The 26,466-nt window shown below is 37.5% G+C and overlaps 1 protein-coding gene across 1 annotated transcript in view; it reads right to left on the reverse strand.

The window, feature by feature from the left end:
* The window catches only part of LOC140170935 (uncharacterized), a 104,932-nt gene that overhangs the window by 55,572 nt on the left and 22,894 nt on the right, over positions 1 to 26,466 (reverse strand). Inside the window, exons 8-27 of the mRNA XM_072194131.1 lie at positions 25,833 to 25,985; positions 22,151 to 22,174; positions 20,752 to 20,895; positions 19,909 to 20,052; positions 18,168 to 18,194; positions 17,183 to 17,335; positions 16,460 to 16,618; positions 15,485 to 15,682; positions 13,987 to 14,175; positions 13,246 to 13,434; positions 12,535 to 12,711; positions 10,606 to 10,746; positions 8,649 to 8,810; positions 7,919 to 8,095; positions 7,336 to 7,524; positions 6,447 to 6,650; positions 4,759 to 4,947; positions 3,329 to 3,517; positions 1,716 to 1,904; positions 671 to 892 (exon numbers count right to left, since the gene is read on the reverse strand). Of these exons, the coding sequence (XP_072050232.1) occupies positions 671 to 892; positions 1,716 to 1,904; positions 3,329 to 3,517; positions 4,759 to 4,947; positions 6,447 to 6,650; positions 7,336 to 7,524; positions 7,919 to 8,095; positions 8,649 to 8,810; positions 10,606 to 10,746; positions 12,535 to 12,711; positions 13,246 to 13,434; positions 13,987 to 14,175; positions 15,485 to 15,682; positions 16,460 to 16,618; positions 17,183 to 17,335; positions 18,168 to 18,194; positions 19,909 to 20,052; positions 20,752 to 20,895; positions 22,151 to 22,174; positions 25,833 to 25,985 (3,219 nt within the window). The remainder of the gene's footprint in view (positions 1 to 670; positions 893 to 1,715; positions 1,905 to 3,328; positions 3,518 to 4,758; positions 4,948 to 6,446; positions 6,651 to 7,335; positions 7,525 to 7,918; positions 8,096 to 8,648; positions 8,811 to 10,605; positions 10,747 to 12,534; positions 12,712 to 13,245; positions 13,435 to 13,986; positions 14,176 to 15,484; positions 15,683 to 16,459; positions 16,619 to 17,182; positions 17,336 to 18,167; positions 18,195 to 19,908; positions 20,053 to 20,751; positions 20,896 to 22,150; positions 22,175 to 25,832; positions 25,986 to 26,466) is intronic.

The following is a 26,466-nucleotide window of genomic DNA, read 5'->3' on the forward strand; positions in this document are numbered from 1 at the left end:
GACAAACGGAAAGGACTCGGTTGTATCACCATCAACTAGAACAGTTGCCTGCATTTCATTATGAAATTCACGAATGATCTTGACAAAGATATCTGGACAACCATAATGCGCCCAGTAGTTTCCAAAGTAGTTCTCTATCAATGGTGTCGAATGCTTTGGTGAAGTCGATGAAGACCATGTAAAGTAGTCTCTGCTGCTCTATTGATTTCTCCTGAAGCTGGCGCAGGGTGAAGATGGGATCAATTGTGGATCGAAAATTGATTTAATCTATAAGATTAATTTTAAGTCTAAAATTGATTGGTCCCTAATTGCAACCTTAAAGATTAAGGGAGGGGGAAGTGAGAGGAGAAGAGATGGAGAGAAAGGAAGAGTGATGATCAGGATGTGATAAGCTTACATTTACATGTATGATTTGAGAGACGAGGAAGCCAAGGGGATGGAGGGGAAGTGTGAGGAGAGCGATTTGGAGATTTCAACCGATATCAACAAATGAGGTCTTAAATCAGAGCTAAAGTACAAAGGGTATCGGATACTGGTTTTGATTTATACATATTTATCTTTGCTTAGGACATGCAGGGCTGAACATAACTGGTACCTTTCTTCTTTTGCTGTTTGTATATATGTAATAGTAATAATGTGTAAGTTATGTTATTCAGCAGAACGTTGTTACCTTCAGGACCAGGCTGTTCGGGACATGTAAAAGATGGGCAACATTCTCCTTTTGCTGGTTCACCAGCAATACACAACGGAGAAGGTGGAGCGTCACACAACTCATCAACGCATCTAAAGGTCTGACGCAGTCCTTCTCCAGGTGGACAGGAACATGTAGTACACTCGTTGACCTTCCATTCCTTGCCAGTCTCATGCAAGACATTATTGTCATCTACGCAACCTGCAAAGAGTTGAGACATTTTCTAACAACTGTTCTTATAACCCGATACCCACCACAAATACAATTGTGTAAGCAAAGCCGTTTAACTTTTAAATGTTTTAAAAAGTATAATCGTATAGACATTATAAGCTTACAAGCTGACTTGTCTTGACCTAGTTGATTTAATTTATTAACTAACATTAATAATAATTCGGTCGATTCACAATACGATGGCCTCCAGCCGTAGCTGGGGAATGCAACACAGAAACATATCATTGTGTGTTTAAATGTTAATAAACTTATGTTACACGTGAATGTACACTATGCAGTTTACAATAATTGTAGTAGATCCATTTTCGATTTATTGATCATTCGTGGAGCTTTTTTTAGCATTTTTATTATCACACTCGCGTAAAAATCCAATGGTGGCTAGGAAGGCCAAGGAAGGTCAAAAATTGGACTAGCAAGAGCAACCATTGGCAAAGCATTGTATTGTGAATCGCGAGAATTGTTTGTCTATTTTATGAAAGCCCTGTCCCTTAAAATAATTGCAGTTGCTCTTAACAACCGTAGCAACCAATTAGATTATTTGTCTGTCACTGAGGTGTTTAGTTTGTCACAAGGTTAGGGGCACTATATAACCCAGACGGGGAATGAGTTACATAAAATGACCTTCTTTAATATAACGAACTTTTAAGACGATAAAATGTGTCATATTCTTTTAGAAATTTTGCACCGTAAATCCCAAGAACTTTGCTTCGAGACCACTCATTGATCTTGCGAAAGCACTTAAACTTCCAACCAAAACGTTGAGAATATAGACTCAATTTTGTAGCAGTTATACCTTCAGGGCATTGGTAAGTTGGGCAGCATGAATCTACACCATCACGCACTGTACATAATGGATGTGGCGGCCCTGCACATAGAGCTACTGGGCAGATAGATCTGCCACCAAGGCAGACACATTCACCGCATGGTTCCTGCCATCTGTCACCCTCCTTTCTAGGGTTGTCGTATCTATCCGTGCACCCATCTGTAATAGAGAACCATCGTATAAGGTCAGTCTTTGACATGTTTGTGATATTATGTTCTAGAAACACTGATCAATAACCATCCTGGCTAGAGAACCCTACAATGCTTTCAACTTTTAATAGTGTTTGAAGGAAGTCTCCGGCGATCATAACATTAAGCCTTATACTGGGTACTTTTGCCAAGAATACTCAATGTACAATCAAGCGTGTGGTGGTATGTCTTGTATAAGAGCCTGACTTGTGGATGAGGTGATGCATAAAAAAACGTTCTGTAAAAACTGACGAAAATGACGAACATTTGATCATTTCTTTCCATTACATGTAGTATCATATTGTAAAAAGCCAAGTAGCTGAGGTGTTAGATCAATGTGCTAGGAACATATTTAAACCGATGACCCCATTTTCACGTTGGCTTAAAGGCCCTTTCAGTGATTTCACAGGAACATTAAAAAAAAATGGAAATTTGTCAGAGTTGCTTAGAAATAAAGAATAAGTCTACAGAATTTCATTAAACCACTTTTTTCCTGAATACATCGACAAATTAGTCAAGAAAACAGAAGTTTTAGAAAGCTTTTCTACTTCAACTCAGATCGACTCGAGAAAATCGAGATTTTCGTACAGTGCGCCACCAATCGACTGGAAAAACTTCCTAGTCCAGTGTTTCTAACACGGGGAAGTAGAGTCTAAATTGATTTAAAACAGACGCTTAATTTTTGTAGTAGATAACAAAATAAGCAATTAAAGGTCACCGAGGCAAACTAACGGTCAATTCAAATATGAAAAACAGTTAAAATTGTGTATTTTGTTTAAAATAGTAGCTACTGATGTAATACGTAGTAGAAACAATACGCAACGCGTGTTGGTACGGTGGAGAGTGAGCTTCTTTCGATCTCGAGTCGGACTTTTGTACTGTCAGTATCAAAAGTCCAGAATCATGCAAATGCTTTATTTTGTCTAAAATACACGGCTTTCGACCAAACCACTAGCAGGCTATGTTAGCACATCTATGCCAATTACAACGGTACCAAAATCTGAATTTTGATGATTTTTACGATCGTCCGGATGAGCAAATCACTGAATGGGCCTTTAATAAGTTGTATTTTCGCGCAAACGAATACCGTAATTCGTGGCATTTCTTGTCCGCCAGTTTGGGTACAATTTGACCCCCTAGCGTACTGAATAAATAGCGCGGTTTTCCGAACGTGTCCGATCTTGATGGTCTATTGCGAGTGATTGCCGGAGACTAAGTGAGATTTGGTGACCTTGATTAAGGATCAAAACAAATATCACATTTCGGTGCATAGATAGAAGAATAAAAGGTAATGAGACATTGCAGATTATCGGAATTAAAAACATGTGAGTCCTCCTCCTTTTATCCCTAGCGAATTATTCAATCGGCTATTGTAATGAAGAGGATGAAACCTACCTCCTGGGCAATTATAAGTTGGACAACAAGCGTTCGGATCTTCATTTACTGTGCAAAGTGGATCTGGTTGTGGTGCACAGGCAGGTGTTGGACAAATTGCATTGCCATTAACACAGACGCATTCACCACATGGGTCTGGCCACGTAGCACCCTCTGCTTTGGCGATACCAAATCGATCTGTGCAGCCCTCTACAAAAGCGATATTAAAATGCCATTTTATTTTTAAAACAAAACTGAAATATCTTAATGATTTAACATAGTGCAGTTATACTCCACAGCAAACATGATTCGACCTTTGCAGTACATAAACCTGGTTAACAGGAAACTACTCTAGCAAAATCAATCGATAAAGTCTAGTCTATCCTCCACATTGAATGGTGGACTGCACTTATGCCCAAATATGGCACTTGCCAATCAATAATCACCCACTTGAAATCCCCTGACTCGCTGCACTGACCAAAGTTATACGACAGATATGGGAGCTGTTTTTGCTGTTATCTGTCATTTACATATCAGGGAGGTACGAACATTTGCAGATGCACCACATACTCAGTTTTTAGCCTCATGTAGTGTATACATTATTCTTGATTGACAGCAAGTACAAAAAATATCCATCAAGTGGTTTAGCTTTAATGCTCTTCGGTAGAAAGCGGTCTACAAGTGAGTGATAGTCACTGAAAGTTGCATTCGATTTACACAGGGAATTTTGCAGGCCATGCCGTGCCCTACTTACTAAAACACCAAAGTGCGAATATTTCCAAATATCTAAAATAGCTAAAAAATTTAGGACATGTTACAAAACTATATTTCCTAGAATTTCAGAGAGTACACAAAATATTGGCCGGTTATTTGTCACGCAGTGAAGTTAACTAGGAAAGGCCCTATACCCTGTAACATACACTGTTTGTAGAGGTCACACCTCAATGGTGAGAGCACTGTGTATTGTGTACAGGAAAATGAACAGTAACTGCAGTTTGAATCACTTAAAAATGCAATTATTTGTTTTATTCTAAAGGTACAAACCAAATTTTGCCGTTTCCGAATACCAAATGGAAATAAACAAATGCTTATATATAGGAAAAACTCCTTTAAATAAACTTTTATCGTTTCAATATTTGAATTATCTTTTGCCGTTTCAAGTCGAATATAATGATATTGGTACGATGCTTTGCAAAGTTATAGCATTTTCTCCAGCAAAAAGCATCAGGTAATGTTATGCATCCAAATTAATGTTGACCAAACTGTGCTATGAGAAAGCAAGCCATAATTATTCTAACACAGACTAAATAAGCATGGTGAGCAAAGCAAAATGAATGAATCCTTAATTGGCATGCATGTATTACTGAAAAACATTGGATCTCACAAAAACGAAAAGATAGAATTTTGAAGGGTGAATAGTTGATGAAAGTTGAAAAAAGTTATCAAAATACCATCTGGACAGTCGTAAGTGGGACAGCAAGAATCCGGGACTTCATTTACTGCACATGCATCACTGGGTGGTGGAGCACATCCAGGCACAGGACAAATTGAGACGCCATTATCGCAGAAGCATTCACCACATGGTTCCTGCCACCTATCGCCGGTAGCCTTTGAGTTACCATACTTATCCACGCAACCCTCTAATGCAATGAGAAAGCAGATCTAATACAGGATGGCTTCAAAATCAGCTTGGTACTACTCACTCCCCTTCCCAATGGACAATTCCAATTGCAATCCATACACCCCTCCCCAATGGAAGACATGACCTTCATCTTTAAGGAAGTATGGATTTCAAATGGGTTTACCTCAATGGGTAACTCCATTTGAAATATACAACCCCTCCCCTCATGTGAGCTGGTGTGGGACATCATGTCTTTCATATGGGTGTAAAGATTTTAACTAGAATAGCCCAATATTGGTGGTATCACATTGTAATGTAATGTTAGTTGTTATGTCTTATGGAGTATAGCATAAGGAATATCTAGCTACCTTTACCGCATGATTCTTAACATAATAGCGCATTGATTTCACTTCTAGTCAAATGAGCAGTTTATGTTAATTTTCTAAAGGGAACTAAGATGATTAATATATTTTAGTGATAAGAAAAATCATCTGGAAAATATGTAAATAGATTGGAACCAATGCGTTGCAGCTTTATCGAGAAAAGAATTAATAGAATAAAAATCATGATCCTTAAGCAAGTGCGTTTAATTGCAGACGTTTATTGAAATAATTTACTTCATTAACATGGAATTCCTTCGCAGCAAAACTGTACTAAAGCTTGTTTTTGCAAAACAAATATTTACCGAATGATATGCTTGAGTTCTGGTATCGTAATTTGAAAAAGAAGAAAGGTACAAAAAAGCAAGCTACGGCGTATTAAATGCAATTAGCCACGGTTGTTTGATGGGATCATTTATTAGTTTTTCAAACAAAACATCATGTACAAGCAAATTTTAGGCTAAAACAGCTAAATGTGATATCATGCTAATGTATACAGATGCTTTTGAGTCATTCTCAACTTTGATTTCACCTCTTTTACAAAATTGTTCACTTTTTTAGCATTTTTATAGCTTTTTCGGATATAAAATGTATCTATTAATGACAAAATTGGTGGCGCTATTTAGTTACTGGAAATTACTCTTTCAAGCTTTTAATACAGATAATTCCTTTTATTGTTTGATGAAATATGTTTATGTTTATGAAATGTTTCACCTATTCCAGCTGTTTTAATGGCAGTATTAATCACCTACCCCTTGCAAATAAAGAAATATGATTTAGGATAAATAGCGCCATCTATAGTTTGCATTTAGTTAATAATGAAGCCAATTCTATATGCATCAAACAACCGTGTTATAGCATGTACAGGTGTATGACGTTGTTAATGCTTTTTGTTTTTTGAATTTTTGCGCATTCGATCTTTTTGTCTCTCAAAAAATGCGTGGCAAGTTTAAGCAAATAGTCGGACTTAGTATAATGAAAGACAGAGATAAAAAAAAAGACTAGTTTGCGTCTGAAATTCTGACAACAAGACAGAAAATGCCGTACTGCGGAAGTCGGCAACCAATTACGGCGCGCCTTTTACCTGACGTCAGACGCGATTTAGTCTTTTTATCTCTGTCTTTCATAGTAAACAAACCTTCTTCACAAATCCACTCCGGACAACAAGTTGGCTTATTGGAGGTAATATATGTGCATTCTGGACGGTCTGGTTTAACTAGACACTCAACAAGTGGACATGAAATAGTTTGTGAAATACATGTACACACGATTTCACAAAGGCCTTCCATACGACGAACCTCGGCACCTTCCTCGTAAGTCTTTCCATCTTCGTCGATGCAAACTGTGATGGTAAACCAACAAATAATATACAAACCATAAAAAGAATAAATGTAAATTAAATATTTAACAATTTCGGAAATTCAAGAAATACTCTGCAAAAAAATAACAACCCCAAGCTAAGTCATCACACCGTCACTGCGCAATGCTACTAGAAATATCCGTGTCCGTGACAGATACGGGTATGTCCCATCAGTCAGGCCCTTGACAGACCCTGATATGTAATGCTGGTGTCATACTTTCCTGTCGCTTGCTGCTTTGCCGGTCTGACGTCTAGTTTGATTCACTGCGCAGTCGCACTTTGCGAACAGAATACGATTGTTGGCACATAGCGAAGCTTAGCAGCAACCATGGAACATTGGCTTTCAGACCGAGTCAAATTGAAGGTAAAATATGGTGAAAAAGTGGAACTAATTCACGGGCGAAGCGCAAAATTATAATTTTTTGCTAAAATGGCCACATTTGAAGTTAATTTGTTCAAAAACCCACATACATGTATCAATCTGGGTGGGTATACGACTGTATCATCCATTTATGGCTCAATTTGTTGATAAAAGTATAACTACCGATGTTCACCATGTTATTCACGCTTATATTTACGACTGATAATGTTGCCAGAGTTAGCTAGCGATCAAAATTTATCACACATCTTGTTTATTGTTGTGCGTACATTGCGTACATTCATTTACCTTCTGGGCAGATGTATTGTGGACAACAGGCATCTGGATCTTCTTTCACAGTACACAGTGGGTTGGGTGGTCCTTCACAGAGAGCTACAGGGCAGATTGCATTGCCGTTGACACAGACGCATTCACCACACGGTTCTTGCCATGTGTCTCCCTCGGCTTTAGGTTGGCCGTCTCTATCAGTACAGCCATCTACATTTAAACGCATTAACATATTTCAGTGTACGCTAGTATAGTATGTATTTTTCTACATTGTGACCGGGATTGTGACCAAATAATGGAGTAGTAGCTAGCAGTTTGAGTCGTAAATCAGTACTTAACTATACTATGATCAGCTCGTAATCGGCGGAAATTATTAGGCTTTTACCACTACGCCGAAAAGTAGACACACGTTAAGAGTGATATAATTGATCTGCCTGGAATATATTTTGCTTGTTAAAGAAAGTAGACGAAGTATAGGACTTCAATTAATAATTACTTCTGGCGAGATGTCACAAGACAATTCCCAAAACAAATTATATTGATATCAATCCGCGATGTTATAAGGCCCGCCGATTACCAGCTGATCAAACTATAATGTATTTACCTGGTGGTTGTACTTGTAAAGCTTCCATACAACTTGATCCTCCACACGCTGTTGGGCAACATTTCTGAGTTGCACTGCAGACACTATCATCCTGGCAAAGGTTGCCACATATACCGAAACCTCCGTCACCTTCTGTCGGCGGACATTCTCCAGGATTGCCAAGAGGTTCGGGAGCCACTTTTTAACAAAGGGATAAAACAGTTCCAGATAATGGAAAAATAATAATCATATGGATCAGGATTTCCAAGAGGTTCTGTAGCAACTTGACCAAAAGTATAAATTATTTATATATATATTTTTTTATTTGTTACACTTTATCACTGGCACAGAATTACAAAAATATTATATTGCACATAAGATACATCAAAATTTACATAATATCATAAAAGGAGCACATTAAAAAAGTCCAGCGAATCGCTGGAGCGAACAGGTTCTATGCACCTCTAAGTAAGAGAAGGGAAAAATAAATCAGAGGAGGAAAATACATCAGGTTATTAAGTTAAGTTTGCCTGCAATTTGGACAATTACAAGTGCAAACACAAGTTGCATCAAAGGTGCGAGTAAATTTGGACTGTTAAAACTCTCAAACTTGTTGCTGAAATGAAGCAACAGTATTTGTGGTTCTGATAATACAAGGGAGCTTGTTCTAAATGGGCACCATACGCTGAAAAAAAGCCCATCTTGCATATAATGTTTTATAACTTTTGATGAACCGGCATATATTTCGTACCTTGTTGTGCGCAATCGACCTCGATTCCATTATCGTCATAAAATACCGCGTTACAACCTCCGCAATAATTGGCATAACAGCGAGCGTCGGGATAACTACGACAGGTTCCGAACAGACATGGTTCTACGATGCAAGTCGCTTCAGGAACATCAGGTGGACATTCTATAATTATATCAGGTAGAAGCAAAACCATAATGAGATGAAATATGAATCGTTCCATTGTTTGCACGAGCCGCAATGGAACAATTTTCTACAATACATCGTTAATCAAATGATTATATTTCGAGCATTGCACGAATTTAAGACAGTTAATATTTGTTTTTTATCACTCATACTGTACATGAAATTCAATTTCAATTCAAGAATATTGCATATTTTACAACACAGTATCAAGTATATAGTGCCGTGATTTAATTCATTTCTATTTAAATTTACCAGCTACTTAATCGGCGAGTCCATGAGATAACCCACGCGCAAATCAGCTAAGAAACAGTCTCTTCCCTGAACGTACCCGACACGCATGGTGTGTCTGACCAAGGCGTATTGCGTGGCGTAAGCGTTGTTGTGATGGTAAAAACTATCAAATCGCGGTGGTTGATGGCCAGTGGGGGCGGTTGCCCAGCTAATGAGGTAAAGTCATTCTCGGGTTGGTACGGTACAGAGCAGTTGGGAGAAGGAGGGAGGGGAAGGTCACTGGGGGACGTGACATAAAAGAACACTGTTCGGTGTCTTATTAAGGTTTTTGTCAGTACATCACATGTTTGTGCCCCTTACGCCACTGAATGGTAATCAATCAATCAACCAGGCCCTTGCAACTCCTATACAGCGCAATACAAGAAGATGTGGCAGCGTAAACGTGCCTGTGCAAAAAGTGCCGTTATTACACAGGGCCAATCTTACTCTTACTATTTGAAGCAGAAAAATGATGCTGCCACGAAGAGGCGCCTACGTACGCATGAGTAGTGATTACGCGTATTACTATACAAACGTCACTTATACTCATGAACAATTAAAAGCAGAAAAACGATACCGCCACTGCAATATAGCCTAAGTAAAACAGCGTAATATTCAAGACTTATGCTCACTAGTATGACGTCACTGTCCTCAGATTGTACATGCCAGTTTCTTATCCAATGTAATGATAACCATATGCTGGTTTCTTACTTTCTGCCGCTGAGCAGCGTGACGCTTCATCATACCGCTTGCACTTGTCTGCATGACTCTGAAAGCCACTCTTGCCGCTCAGCACCGCTCCAATATCGTATTTTGTTCTCATACGTCAGAACGGTACCGCTCCGACTTGACTTGAATTCAACTCCTAGCGATGCTGCCGCTTGAACAAAGCGGTGGAATGTTCAATAGACCAGCTTGCCGCTGGTCACCGCTAGCGTAGTCTCGGACCCAGCCGATTTGTGCTCCTTCGTCACTAAACAAATCGTCTGGCGACAACCTCATAGTACGTCTTTCCTGATTGGCTGAATTAACTCAGTAAAATATTGGGTTGCCAAATAAGGCAAGTTGGTGGACAGTCATGCGGTGATATAAATCCCCGTATTAATCAACACAAATATGTGAGTACGCGTTACGAGTCGCAGACATGAAAGGCGATATCAGACGATTGGCGCCTCAGTGGCTGCAAGTTAGCGTACATTTTGCGTTTGCGGTATCTACAAAGTACGATGTTTGTGTCACACGAGTCACGCCCTAATTCATCAGCCATAGCCAATTGAAAACCTTTTTATTTGGCAATTCATTAACCGACCCTGAACCAATCAGCAATCATCATTTCGGGGTTGTTGTCAGACGGTTTGTTTAGTGACGGAGGAACACAAACCGGCTGGGACCGAGACAACCGCTAGCGTTTCTGGTGCGACTGCGCAGTGAAGCAAAATCATCGTCTGATCGATAAAGCGGCAGGAAAGTATGAAACCAGCCTATATAATCACTGAATACTCACCCATGATTTCACACCGGTTGCCACTAAATCCAGGTGGGCATGAACAGTGGGAGAGGATTCTCCATTTGACGCTACACGTGGCACCATTTATACATGGGTTCGGGTAACAGGGCCCAGATTCAACTGGAGCTGGTGTTGGATCTATAACAAAGTAGCAGATGTTCTAACGTGACAAACATGACAAAACACTCTATCAATACCAATGCAATGAACAGAAAGATTATTATATGTTTGTTTTCGCTAGTTTATTGTTATGAATTATTATAATTATAGATTAGTGATTAAAAGACTGTCTCGTTACTTTTATCATATTATGCTACATTTTGCGTCGGAAAGTGCATGGATGGAAATGGGGACTAATGCTGTATGCCAGAGTTCAAGGTGCAAAATTGACAAAAACGAAAAAAAAGGAGCAGATCCTAGCAGAGTGAAAGATCCATGGGGATGAATGTAATACTTCCTTTTATAATGCATACATAAAATGATACATGTAGTTAATGTGTTTCTCATGTTGGTATTGCATTATGAGATGAAGATGTCCTAATCATGCTTTATAAAACAATATTTTAGCTCCAGTATTTTACAATTGTTTGACATGTCAAAGCAATATAAACATTTTGCTAAACGAGGTGTGCCCAAACTTTTCTTTAAAGAACAAAGTAAAGGTTTCATATCATTGCTGGGCAGGAAAAACCTAATATGTAATTTTAAAGGCCAAATGCAATACCTCACATGTGCAATTTTGATCAAATTCCTTTTTTTTGTCTTCCAATTCCGAATTCCATATTATTAGATTTTGACGACGAAGAAAACATCAAACCTTTATCTGTAGAAGCCACTATACTTACATGGAGGACACGCCATCAAAGTACTTATCTCCCCGACATCCATGCAGATACACTGATTACAGCCATCGGCACAGGGATAGGAATCGCCAACTTTGTGTTTAGTTTGGTTAGAATCAACGCAATGATCTTTAAGTTCTGTGAATTGAGAGCAATCGATGCCATTAGTTTTATGACAAGGGAATGGTGGTCGACAGCCAGTAATCATCATCATTGTCATCATCATCGTCAGCATAGTTTGTGAGGATGAGTTAGCGCAGTGGTAATTCCCTCGCTTTGCACCACTGAGGTCCCGGGTTCAAGCCCCGGCGCGGCCCAAGGACTCATGTGCACTTGGTTTATCCCGATCCATGCTTGCTCTCGCAGGTTTTCTCCGGGATCTCCGGTTTCCTCCTGCTTTCAAAATCGGTGATTAGTTGTTTCGTTATCAAAACTTCCTTCACCCAATGGAATTTGGGGAGCTGCAGAAAATGGGTGGATGTTACAATCTAAGTGCGGATAGATTTGCGCCGGGTTCGGCTGCAACTAGCCTAGTTGATGCGATCTGATTGTGATGATTCACCACGCAGCGAAATTACAGCGCTTTGAATCCTCTGGAAAAAGCGCTATATAAATTCCGAAATTTATTTATTTTATTATTTATTTTATTTTATTTATTATAGTCACCGTCGTAAAACTAAAGAAATTGGCACACTATTCAAATATATATATCACTTACGATCACACGCTGGTTCACCTTCTCCGGGTCCTCGTCTTGTTCCTTGCAACTCCTCTCCATTATCATTGACACACCAGCAATGTCCAATACTTCCATGACATTGTATTTGCACAAATTCGCCTGCCTCTGTACATTGTGGAATGTATCTTCCTGGAATGGGTGGTCCAGCTTCTGATACTTGTGTTTGACATTTAGTGTTTGCTGTATCAAACAAAATTAACATGAAAAAAAACACTTTGCATTAAGCTAGAAGATACTACACGCTTTAGATATCAAAAATACTGTCGTAGTAAGAGACTGGTGTTTTTCCGTCAATCATCATCGGTTTCAACATATTTTTATTATTATTCTAAAATGACTCGTTACCTGGTGGTTGTACTTGTAAAGCTTCCATGCAGCTGGATCCTCCACACGCTGTTGGACAACATTTCTGAGTTGCACTGCAGATACTATCATCCTTACAAAGGTTTGCACAAATACCGAAACCGCCCTCGCCTTCTACCGGTGGACATTCTCCTGGATTGCCAAGTGGTTCTGGAGGAACTTCACCAAAAATGTAAATTATAATCACATGTGTCATAATTTTAAACGTACATCAGTGATTTTGACATACTTATTTATATAACATAAGCGCAGTATGAATGGGTTAGAGAAAAACATTACGACATAATAGAAAAACAATTTCAATCTTTAGATAAAGCTTAGCCTCCATAACTCTGCTCCACACGCTGTTCGACAACATTTCTATTTTGTACTAATCCCGATTCCAGCACTAATTTGGATTAAAACAATTATTATCCTATTTTGCTGATGAAACATGGCTAAATCTTAATGCCCTGCGTGTTAGCCAAAGGCTTCAACATAAAAAGTTCAAGTTTTGAGATATTTTCTCAAAATATCAAAATATCTCAAGAACCACCGAACCAATACTAGGCTTGTTTGTACTCATTTTGATGCATTTTTTCATGCTGATTTCAAATATGTTTTTTTCTTTTTGTGAAGTTTGAAACTTGTCGTCTGCAGTCGACACTCGCGCAGAGAGCGTTAATCGTTAGTTATATAGTCTCCTTTACTAACCCTCTGGACAGATGAATGACGGACAACACAGATCAGGGTCGTCCTTCACTACACAACTTGGATTAGGTGCTGATTCACATGATCTTACTGGACATATTCCGACGCCATTCTCACAAACGCATTCTCCACAAGGCATTAGCCATCTATCACCATCCTGTCTTTCTTTGCCCTCTCTATCGAAACACCCTTCTACAAAACAAAGGAAAGAAACAACAAAGAAATTGTGTTAAATCATGTTCAATGAAAATCAAATTCCTAGATGCTTGTGAGATGCCTTCATCGAAAACCACCGAACCGATGATTTTGTTGCACATTTAGATTTTAAACATGTAAAGTGGTACAGTCACCTTGGAGATGAATTCAGGGAGATGAACTGTGCGGCTTTGTAAATTAAGACAAACTAAAACATGGTTGCCCAAATGAAATAGTCGCGGCCATGATGCAGTAACTTCCATGGTTCACAAGTCTCCTACAAATACTTTCAAAAATTTTCAAAATAAGTTTATAATATAATATTTAATGTTATTGAAAATAATTCAATATATATTACCATTGTACAGGTTCGCGGCAATCAAAAACATATAACTCATTCAGCCAGGATGTCTCGAAACTACCAACTTGCGACTTTGCACTCATTTCGTGAGAGCAGATCGCAAATATATTCTTTCTTCTCATCAAAATCAAGCTCAAAGAAGCAAAAGGTCTTTCAAGATTAATCAAGGAAAAATCTAACAAACGTACCGGTGGGACAAGTGAACGTCGGGCAACACGCATTGGGATCAACATCCTCCGTACATCCTGGGTCAGGTGGACCTTGACATTTGACTTGAGGACACGATGCCTGTCCATTAGTACAGAAACATGTACCGCAGGGTTCTTGCCAAGAGTCGCCTTCTACTTTTGGGTTGCCATCCCTATCGGTACAGCCTCCTACAACAAACGTATGAAATATAAGTACATCGATTATAAAAAGTGAAAACGACCTCTGAATCGCTATAAAGGTTCCTATCATCCTAGGTATATTACATTTGAAAGCTTACATTTTTCTTTTGTTTTTAGTACACACTGTTAGAATAATACTTTGGTTAGAACACATGTTCATGGTAAAATTGTCTAACACGGATCTCCAGATGACCCACAAAATTTTTAACCAACAAATTAAAACTTCTGATAACATGTGTTAAAAAGTTTTAACTCGCTGGTTTTAATTTTAACCAACAATTGAAGACCTGAGCGCAAGAAGACCGTAAGTCCACTTGACCCCTCAACATGTACACACTAAAGTTGCGTATAGTTTGGTAATGTTTTATACATATTCAGGGCCAAAACAAATCTTTCACAACCTTTCATGATGTTTTCACCCTGGAACATGTATTAAACATTATAAAACCTTACAAAATTATACGTAACTTTAGTGTATACATGTTGAGGGGCCAAGTGGACTTACGCTCTTTTTGCACTCAGGTCTTCAATTGTAAAGTTCACCTGATAATCCGTGTTGGTTAAACATTTTAACATGTTTTTAACAGTGTAGTTGGAACGGGAAATCTTTCAAATAAAGATACACCATTTATAGGACATAGCCAGCTTTGCTGTTCCGAAGGGGTCAAAATTCCAGGCGTTGAAAATTGGTCCGGGTTGTTTGAAAGGTGAAACAGGCTCCAAGAAGGGCTGATTATTTAACTTTAATGTGCATTTTTTCATCCCATTTTGAGGAACATGTATTGTAATATATACCTGACGAAGTCTCACACTCATATGTTGGACAGCAGGCCCCTTCAACGTATCGAGGTACATGTGTGCATCCTAATCTAGGAGCTGGACAATCAACTATCGGGCAGACTTTTCTGCCATTCTGACATAAACAATCAACGCAGGAATCTGCGGGCCTAAAAACTCCCCTTCACCAACAATGTTTCCTGTTTCGTCAACGCAATCTGAAGAATAGAAAATAATTAACGGTTGAAACATGCTTATTGCTTAGTACAGAAGAATGTACCGGTTCCGTCTCTAAGGTTCCTATAATCATGATCAAAATAAATGTGTTATAGTTCAAACTAGAAATCTCTAAAATGAAGTAAGGAGATGATATGGATACATCTGATGCGTATTCCAGTCCGAGTTGAAGGATCCAAGAATGGCTGATTATTTAACATTGAATTGCATTCCTTTCATTTCACCATAGGGAAAAGAAAGAAAAAAAAGTAAAATACGCCCCTGTGGGGAATATAATATCTACCTGATGGAGGTCCGCAATCGTATTTTGGACAGCAGGCACCTTCATCATATTTACGTATGCATCCTGGTGCAGGAGGTGGTGGACAATCAACTATCGGGCAGACTTTTCTACCATTCAGACATAGACAATCAACGCAAGAATCTGTGGGCCTAAATGATTCGCCTTCACCAACAGTGTTTCCTGTTTTGTCAACGCAATCTAAAAGAATAAAAATAAATAAACGGTTTCAAACGGATGCAAGCAAATGTCACGTAGTAATTTTTAAATCTGAATAGCACTATAATTAAAAACCTATCGACCTGTCAACCAGACCAAAAAAGCTGTACTGCGCGGGTCAACAACCAACCAACCACCCCGCGCCTTTGCCCTGACATCAGACACAAACTAGTCTTTTTAATTCGGTCTTCAATTATTATACTATCGTTTAACACCACTGACAAAGGTCACGGGGTCATTCCCAGACAGTTTCATGCGTATTTGGGTGATCCAATTCCTTCTGCGTCTCAAACTGGGTTTTCATTCCCGAGTATCTTCAAAGAGTGTCAGTTAATTTTACAACTTACAATTTTACAATCTTGATCGATTGAGAACAAAGGCTATACAATTAGGCACAGCATTACCAACATCGCGGTATTAGCCGCTAAATTACGCTTAGTTCCTCTGTTGGCTAAAAGTAATATTCTTTACACCCAGGAACATTTTGGTGCCGACTGGGAGACCGATTGTTGGTTTGCCACGCCTTTGTGCTTTCAATTCTTATAGGGCATCGGTAACACTGATATAAAGATGGGTTCAAATGGGGTTTTATTGCGAGGTCACACATACGTATTGAAGTGACCACCACTTCTTAGGAATCTGGTTTTTATTTCAGGATATATGCAAAAAGAGACGCAGGTATAGCAGCCAACAGCATTTTCATACGGTTGTACACAACTGTTTAAGGCGAAGCGTCTAAACAAATCCCTTCATGGTTACCTGATGCTGGTACGGCTATCGAACAGACTGTTCCTCCACATGCCGTTGGACAGCATTTCTCCCCGGAACCACATCCACTATCTGCCACACATACATTGGCACAGATGCCAATAGCATCCTCTTCTACCGGCGGAGGACACTCCCCGGCAGTAGGGACATCTGCAAAATGATATCAACAAGTATGGCTCTTATAGTATCCAATAAAACAGTTTTTGTTTGGCTTACGTAATAAAATAAGGTATGAAGAATAGCACAAAAACATTATAAATTAATACCGTAACAATTCAATAATAGGCCTAAGCAGCATATTTGCTATGTGCCTATTGAATAAAGAGTTGATCAGACAAGAACGAATTTTAGGGTAGTTTCAAACATACTAACCGCAAAAAACCCTCAAATTCCAACTACAAGTACCGATCATGAAAAAATTAGCTCGAAATTCAATCGAAGACTCGAAAAAATACATCGGGGTTCCGATATTGATTTGTTGATTGTTCAAAATAAAATCTGATTTTACAGATTAGTCTTGAATGATATTACACCTGTGATTAAAAGTCCGTTCATGTTATGAATACGCCCAACCGCCGTAAAATAACTTTTCTGACTTACTATATTATTACCTAGACGCTGCGTATTAAAACAGTACCCTGGTATCCATACTTTTGCAGGAAGTCCCCCTCCCAATTTTATACTATGTAACCCATTACGATTTAATATAGTTACCCGTTGTTGTGGAAGCACACGGTCCTGTGCTTACAACAGTGATTTCAATATTTTTCAAACATGCAGAAACAGTTAGTTGACATTCATTTGTGTAGGTGTCCCCATCGCTGCCACAGACTGGCTCGTAAAATGCGGTACAAAAGTCGTTGCATGCTGTATTAATTATTTTTGAATATGAACAAGTGTTTCAACAATTAACATGATTAATTAATGGAAATGTTTATCTTGATATGCCCTTTTAAAGAGTTCTTTTGCTTAAAATCTTGTTTCACTGAGTAGTATTTGAGTATATATTACTATCTTTAATGTTGCTATTTTAACCCCTGAAAACTATTGTATTTAAAGCGTTGCTTAATAATTGGTTAATTACGCGATATATTCTTCTAGATATTGAGGCTCAATCTCTTCAGCCCTACCACATTCTTACCATGCTGCTTATTGGCTCAATAAATCATAATAGTTTTCTTGTCACCAATCAGCAGGTAGTACTCATGGGGTTCATTTTCTTCAGCCCTACCACCATTCTTAACATGTTGCTAGTTACTGATTGGCTCAATAAATCATAATAGTTTTCTTGTAACTAATCAACAAGCACATGTAGTACTCGTAAGGTTCAGACTTCGCTGACAATAACTAGAATCCCATTCTATCCACTGGACATTTCAAGCTAACTCAATTTTTCCACTCCACGAGCATGACGAGCGCGTACTAAACCACCGCGAGGGTTCAGAACCTACAACCTCTTGTACCATAGTCGAACGCCTTATCGATTGAGTTAACTTGATTACTATAAAAATCATGCAGTAGTGTTATTACTATATTTATTATTATTATTATCATTTTGCGTTATTGTATTGTAGTCTTTGCGAAGCAAACTTATTATTACAAGCAAGTCAATTGCTGAGGTAAGCCATAATATCACAATGCAGAATATATGAAACGTGCAATATTACAATGGGTTTTATAGAATAATCATGCAACAAACCTGGAACTGGAATATGTAACGGTAAACCTGGAAAGAGAAAAAAAAGACGCCAACGGCATACATACTTATACGGTATATTGTTTTAAGTCAATGTTCAATTAATAGTTTACAAACCCCTGTGCATCCTAAACAAAACCAAATAAACATCTCAAAAAATAACTATCCCCTTAAATAATGGCCATTATTCCAAAACGGGTGATTGTATTACAAATCTGTAAAATGCGTTGGAGCAGAGTTTATTTTGACACCTCATTTGTAACAATTGACTAAATATTGACGTCACAGCGTACATTTCAATCAATGTAACCCAAGATTTTAAAGTTGCAGTAAATTGTATTGATTTTGTATTCAGTGTAATGGAAGGAATCTATGTAATGATATCTAAGTGTTTTTGTATTGTAAAGTTTTGTATGTAAGTGCAACTTTCAAATCTGGACCTCACTACTTTAAATTGACTATCGTATCAAATGAGGTGTCAAAATGCGCAGAAATACATTCTGCTTCCAACGCATTTTACAGATTTGTAATACAATAGCCCCTTTTTTTAATAATGGCCATTATTTAAGGGGGTTAGTTACTTTTTTGAGATGTTTATGTCAAGATTAAAACAAGCAGCCAGTACCTGTACCCTTTAGCTCTGATTTTAAACCTCATTTGTTGAAATTGGTTGAGAATTAATGAAACGGAGACCTAAAACCTAATTAAGGAACGAAATCGAAAGTTGCACTTTCATGTTCTAATCAATGGAAAGCACGGTGCTAGATTCTCTTGTTCAACGCTTTGTGTACAAATCAATTGGGCAAGCAACACAGCAAACACAAAACGTTTTCGATATCATTCGCAAAAGGTTATAAATGGTTGTCAAAAAACGTTTAAATGTCGGGTTATATAAATGGTATATTAAGGGTATAAAACGTTTTCCTAACATTCAAAAACATTTTTGATAATCTACTGCCCAGCAAAACACGGAATGTTTTACAGCAAACATTTTAATGTCGGGTTATATAAAAGGTATAAAACGTTTTATTAACATTCCAAAATCATTTTTGAAAACTTGATAGTTTCCATGACCTTTATATAACCGGACATTTAAATGTTATTAAAACGTTTTGAAAAAAACATTTCAAGAACATTTCTGTGCTTGCTGGGTGCAAATATTTTAACATAATGTTATTTAAGTGTTGACAAAATATTTGGCAGAAAATGTTGGCAAAAATAGTTTACAATAATATTTTGAAAAAATATTGTTGTAGTGTGTTATCATACAAAACTCTTTAAAATGACCTTTATATAACCCGACATTTTAATGTTATTAAAACGATTTTACCTAAATCAAAAGCCAAAATATAACTTATATAAAACGTTTTTAAAACGTTTTTGTGTTTGCTGGGGCAATGTAGCAAACTGCAACTTTTGAATTTGCATCATCCGTGGGGTTATGGATCATTGTGTCTTTATGATTTCAACGAATGAGGTCTTAAATTCGAGCTTAAAGATGCAGCAATTGGCTGCTGGTTCTAATTCTGACATATGTCTTTGTTAGAATTTTTTTAGTCGTTTTAATGAAAATTTACCCTTTGCTGTCCCCATGTTCATCACTGAAAATATCTAGGGTGTAAACCTCCCCAGCCCCCCCTCGGCTACGCCAATTTCTACTAGTACTATAGTCCATATTATTTTGTCCATTTTGAGTTAGGATGCCACTTTATTTAATCGCTCTTCAAAATCAAAATTTACGTACCCGATTCGCATTCTCCGTTATGATCTATGGTTATTTCTCTGTTATTTTCACAACTTTCTTCTCTCATGCTACATTCATTGGGGTACGTTTGACCGTCTGAACCACACACGGGTTCATAAACGCTACTACACGATATATTACATGCTGTGGATGATGAGAAAGATATTTAAAAGTTGCAGTTGATTTGCCAGTTTATACGCATTATGTTTGTTATTTTTACCAATACCACTCTGGAGCGACTGGAGATTCGTGATTTAAGTATCTTCTTTTAGGGTATAGTATCGTGGAAAGCTGATATAAGCAAGGGCTGAAAGATGTTAAATTTGGGTTTTGCAAGCCTAATACTTCCTAATCTAACAAACCCAACACGGTAAAGCAACTGCGGAGCCAGCGAAACCCCCATGGCTACTGGTTGGTTCGAATCGCCGGGGTACCAAGTGACTTCTTTGTTCATCTATATACTCTCCTTTTTCGTTTCTTATTTCCCTTTCGATATCAAAAAATCCTCTGGGTGGTAGGATTAAAAATGTATTTTCCTTAGTTTGAGGCATCTATATTATAAGTCATGTAAGTGAGCAAATCAATTGATCTTCACATCGTATTCTATTGTGCGCTAAAATCTATTTTGGCTGTCATATCTAAAGGAACTGAAATACCAGCATGGAGCTCCATAAATAGGAAGTGGGAGTCATTCAACCAAGATTAAAATAGAATTAGGGTTTACGTTTAGCGTAATTGAAAATAGTGTTGTGTTCAGCGTTTGCCCATAGAAGTGGTATCTCCATATGAATAGTATGCTTATCTGATCATTTTTGAAAATCTCGAAGAACGTCTGGAACATACCTGATACACATCTTCCGGTGCTTTGCACAATAATGTCGACATTCTGTTCACAAGCTACTCGGTTCATCTCACACTCATTCAAATAGGTGTCACCGTCGCTTCCACATACCGGTAGATACTCAGATGTACAATCAAATTCACAAGCTAATGGAATGCGTAAGAGACTGACAAGTATATTCATGGTGGAAAGCATTTGATGACAATGAGTATAGTTCAAGAGATGGCATGAAAATTTCTTTGAGGAGGTGAGAAGCGAATATGTACATTGTATACTTATAAGTTTTAAATTGGTTAATTTAGGGCACCTAAGAAACAGAAATCATAACGACAAATAAAATTCAAATTCACACTGTAAATATTAACTCGTCAAAAATGTAGTATAATTTGACAAACTAAAATTCGTATATGTTAAACAGAATCATGCGTAGTACTACAACAAATGGACTTTCTGGTTCTTTTTTCCTTTTCACATAATATCTGAATACCTTGAAAGTAATTTGTAATCATTTTTACCAGTGCATTGGATGCAATGTTAAAGTTAATCAGGCTTTTAGTAGGCAGAGCGAGCTTGAAGCGTTTTAGCTCTAGTGTGGACTGCAAGCGAAAGAATATTCATCGGTGGCAGCAGTAGCGTAAAATAATACACACAGCAAACGAATTGAGGTATCGGTTATTTTCAACCCTGTATATTCTACACAAAGACAGATGTATCATCAGTTGTCACGAGTTAAGTCATTTCATTGTCGAGTCGAGTCATTTCTAGCAATAGCTCGAGTCGAGTCGAGTCAAATGACTCGAGTCACTGTACAATCTCTATGGGGAAAATTTCAAGATCCGAGTCGAGTCATTCCATTTTAGAAAAGTCGAGTCTCGAGTCATGACTCGTTACAAGTATGGTCATAATTAGAACCAACAGCCGATTGAAATCGTTGAAATCGGTTTATGAAGTAAAGGCACGGTGATCCAAATTCCAAGAAAGACACAAATTCAAAGTTGCAGATTGCTCCGTTGGATGATGTATTGATTTGTATTATACAAAGTGATCTAGAACAAGAGAACTAGCGCCGTGTTTCCCATTGATTAGAACAATAAAATGCAACTTTGAATTTCGTTCCTTCCTTAGGTTTTGATCACCATTTCTTTAATTCTCAGCCTATTTCAACAGATGAGGTCGTATCAGACCCAAAGCGAACAGGTATTTGTTGCTGGTTTTAATTTTGACATAAGATATGCAGGGGTGAACATAACTGGTACCTAAATTATTTTGCTGTCTATATTACTATAACACTATTATATATACCTAAACCCGTAAAACTGCAATTACGCAAACATTAATTTATATACAGCATTTTCCCAAAATTCAATCCATACATGCAATCGAGAGGTGCCAAAAACTCACCTGGAATCTGCGGGTGTGGTGGTCCTGTTAACCAAACGTTGCAGAAACGAAAAAAGAAGAAAAAACGCGGTAAATCAGACTGATTGTATGTAGCCTTTAGAAAACAGAAGCACAAACATTAAGGAACAAAACAAAAATGGAAACAGCCTTCAATTACGCATACTCAATCATGCACAGTTGCTCAAAATCACCTCGAATCATTGTGTATTTTGGTCCTATTAAGAAAATCAAAAAGGAAGAAGAAAGGCGTAGTCAATCAAAAGAAAGGCGTGGTCATATTTAGTCATTTTAAGGACAGTTTCTTCTTTGCCGTTCCCATTTTATCCCCTGGTGATTTTGTGTGGGGGCAGTTTGCTCCGCTCCCCTGACTACGACACTGATCGGAGCCCATTTTATAGTCCCCTTTCCAAATGTCGTTGGCGGGGACAAAATTATGCAAAAGTCCATTCAATCATGCATAGCTGTTGAGAAAACGCAAAAAGGAAAAAGAAAAAGAAAAACCATACTGTAAATCAGAAGCTTGCATGCCTCCTAGATGTGTAAACTCACCTCTAATATGTCGAGGTGATCGTGGTCCTGTTTTTAAAAAGAGAGATGAAACAACATGTTAAATCAAATTAAAGATTGTCATTTTTCTCATACGCAAACGTCCATGCGGACCCTGGTTAAAAACAAGTACAAAAAAAGCACTGTACTTTTTATGTACTTTTAAAAAATGTACTTTTTTGGAACGCGAAATAAGTACATTTAAAGTATAAAAAAAGTATAAGAAAAGAAAAGTACACTAAAAGTATAAACAGACCAAAAGTACATAAAAAGTATACTTTTTAGCCATAGGAAAAGTATACTTTATTTGGCAGTGTGAAAAGTATACTTTTGAATACTTTAAATGTACTTATTTCGCGTTCCAAAAAAGTACATTTTTTAAAAGTACATAAAAAGTACAGTATACTTTATTTAGCAATAGGAAAAGTATACTTTATTTGGCCATGTGAAAAGTATACTTTTCACTTTTCACATGGCCAAATAAAGTATACTTTTCAAATGGCCAAATAAAGTATACTTTTCACATGGCCAAATAAAGTATACCATGCTCTACATATGGCTTAATAAATTATACTTAACATATGATTAAATTTGAAAATTTTCTTGTTGTAAGAAATTAGAAAAAGAATATTTTTTAACTACCATGGTTGCTTTCTTGTCCAGGTAACACCACATATGTCAAGTTCAAATGCCTTGTCCCTCCCTCCGGGGCACATTATTGCAACACATCAACAACAAAATACAATAATACAAACAATATTATAATATAAATCAATACAAAATCAGATCAATGTTGAATAGTTCATGCATCAAGCCCGGGTATAGGCATTTTGGAACAAATGTGTTTACAAGTTATTTGCTTTGAAATTACACAATTATGTTCTTGGTGGAGCGAACTGAAAATCGCAGGTTGTTCGAAATTTGTGCAGCTGAAACATGAAATGATCTGTTGCCCCACTGGTTTCTGGCAACTACATGTACCGTAGCTGTTTCTTGAAGAAGTCTTTGTGTAGCAGAACGGATATTACAAGCTGGTGATACAGTTCTGGACCTGATATATACGAAGTCTTGTGGACAACAAATTTCTTTGTTCAAAAGTAGCTAATGCAGATCATGTAAAAACAGGTGTAATGTGGTTTCATATGTAGACCTATATGTTCATGCATGCCACTGGTAGCACTTATAAATACAATGTTTCGAGTTATCTGTATAGTCTGTGCAGTTGAGTCTTGTGATGCCATGCAACAGAGTTGCCAATGTCTATCGTTGAGGTTATTGAATTCCTCAAACATAGCACATTATACCATTGACCATATGGGTACGGAGAATTCAGCAGTGTTGTATGTTGACAGCATGGGCACTCATGAATGAAGCTGAATGAGCGTGTAAGCTTACCCAATTATCAGCATTATATGGCATTTCTTGGTGTACAAAATATTTTAAACAATAACAAATACATGGTACCTTCTTTTGTGTCCATTGAATGCAATCAGAAATCCAAGTCATAGCATAATTATATCCATGTAAAATCCTCAAAATGAGAGCTCCCATCTTAATATGCCATGTCAAAAACAGCTCCAAACTGAATGACAGTTATTTTTCAAATCCACAACAATATTGTCATGTGACAATTTGCATATCAGGTCAAATGCTAATCCAATAAAAGTACAAATTAAGTACACTAAAAAGTATATTAAAAGTACAGTTGGTGACCTCCTAAATGTTTAAGTCCCAGAAAAGTACAAAATAAGTACAATGGTGCTTTTGAAAAATGTCTGAGTCTGAAAAGTACATTTTAAGTACATTTCACGAGGTCCAAAAAAGTTTAAGTCCAAGAAAAGTACAAATTAAGTACAGAAAAGTACAAATAAAGTACTTGTTGATGGGCAAAATCTTTGGAGTCAAAGAAAAGTACAAATAAAGTATAGAAAAAGTATATTAAAAGTACAAAACATTTTAACAAAGGGGAGAAAAAGTACATTCAAAGTATACTTTAATTGTACTTTTAACTCGAAAAGTACAATAAAAGTACTTAAAAGTACACATAAAGTATACTTTATTTGTACTTATTTTTAACCAGGGAGTTGTCATGCGTATAGTTGTTCAAACTCACCTCGTATCTTTCGATGTTTTGGTCCTGTTGAGAAAACGGAACGGGAAGAAGAATAAGAAAACGCGGTAAAACAAAATATAGCAGCCTTCTATTAGGCAAAACTTCCATTCAATTATGCATACTTGTCCACACTTCTTTCAGCTGTTTATGAGTGTGATGGTCATGTTCAAAAAAAGTTGCAATAAGAAAATTAATGTAGAAATAAAAATATATTGGAACCTTCAATTATAGCGCATGTTCTATTCAATCATGCATAGAAAAGAAAGGCGTGGTCAATCATCATGAAAAGAAAGGCGTGGTCAATCATCACAAATCATTGTGCTTGTTCAAAGACATTTCCAATGTGGTATGCTTGAACCAAGATGAAAAAGATGAATGTGTTAATGAAGAAAGATTCTCATAGCCCGGTCTCACAGCTGCTGTTTGGCAGAATTTCATTAAAAGGAAAGTGTAAAATACACTGAGTTTTACCGATTGTTAATGCGAAGTTGCCCTTTCGATAAGAAAAGCTTTGGATCCGATTAATATCTTAAATTGAGGTAAATTAGTCAGTATACTTCGACTATATTATTTATAAATACGCACGTGGCCACCTCCGTGCTGCCATAACAGTTTGTAGACAGTAAGTCTCGAAGTGACCGGCTACAGAGCGGGTGGTCTAAGACCTTCCTGTATATTTGAATGCAAAGGCGGTAAACAACGCGAGATTGTGCAGTAAAATTTTCTATTTTGTTCAACTTTGTGATTATATTGTAAACGTTTCTTTCGATAATTTTTTTTCCGTCGGCAAATACTTTCAAAACGTTGTTTTTGATAACAAATTAAAAATTCGGAATCCCCCATGTGTAATAATTTTTTTATTCAATTAATACTTAAATTTGATGATATTTATCTAAAGAGTTCCTATCGTTTTCAATGGCATGTGGATTTGGTTACGCTTGCTGTTCTTGGTAGGTCCCCCCTCTGTATTTTACTTGTTTCCTCATGTCAGGTTGGTTTACCTTGCTCTTTTTCTTTCCATACCTGGGTGTGTTTGCTCACATGTTCCATCGTAGACTGCAGTGATTTCAATGTTTCCTTCGCATGCTACCCGTCCCATCTCACACTCATTAGAATGGGTGTTACCATCCGAACCACAAACGGGTCTGTAGATACGTGGACAAGCGAACAAACAGTCTGAAAAAAAACCATTCAGTACGATAAGAGTAATATATAAGATTTTGTAAATATACCATAAAACCTCGCACACCGACATCGCCTGGCTAATAATTACTTGGTACAGCAGAGATACTAAAATCAATACCCGGGATCGATACACGTGAATGTGCTATGCACGATTTTGATATTCAGACGAAAATCTTTGGATACCGGGGTAGAAAATTATGAATATCTCCCGTAATTGATTTCGTCTAAAGAAACCAGATGTGGTTCCTTGCACTTGAATATATGTATTGAACAGATATGATAGTCGTTAGCTTGCGTCTTGAGAAAGAAGCTCACGTCTTGAACTCAAAAACTGACAATAATTCTGATTTTATATGTGCCGAACTATATAGCGCAGTGTATAGGCCAATCGTGGAGGTAGTCTAAAGCAGATGACCCATAGCGTACCATGGTCACTCACACACAGCGAGGTCAGTCACCGGGCTATTGTCAG

Source organism: Amphiura filiformis, chromosome 15 (assembly GCF_039555335.1).
Source record: "Amphiura filiformis chromosome 15, Afil_fr2py, whole genome shotgun sequence".
NCBI lineage: Eukaryota > Metazoa > Echinodermata > Ophiuroidea > Amphilepidida > Amphiuridae > Amphiura > Amphiura filiformis.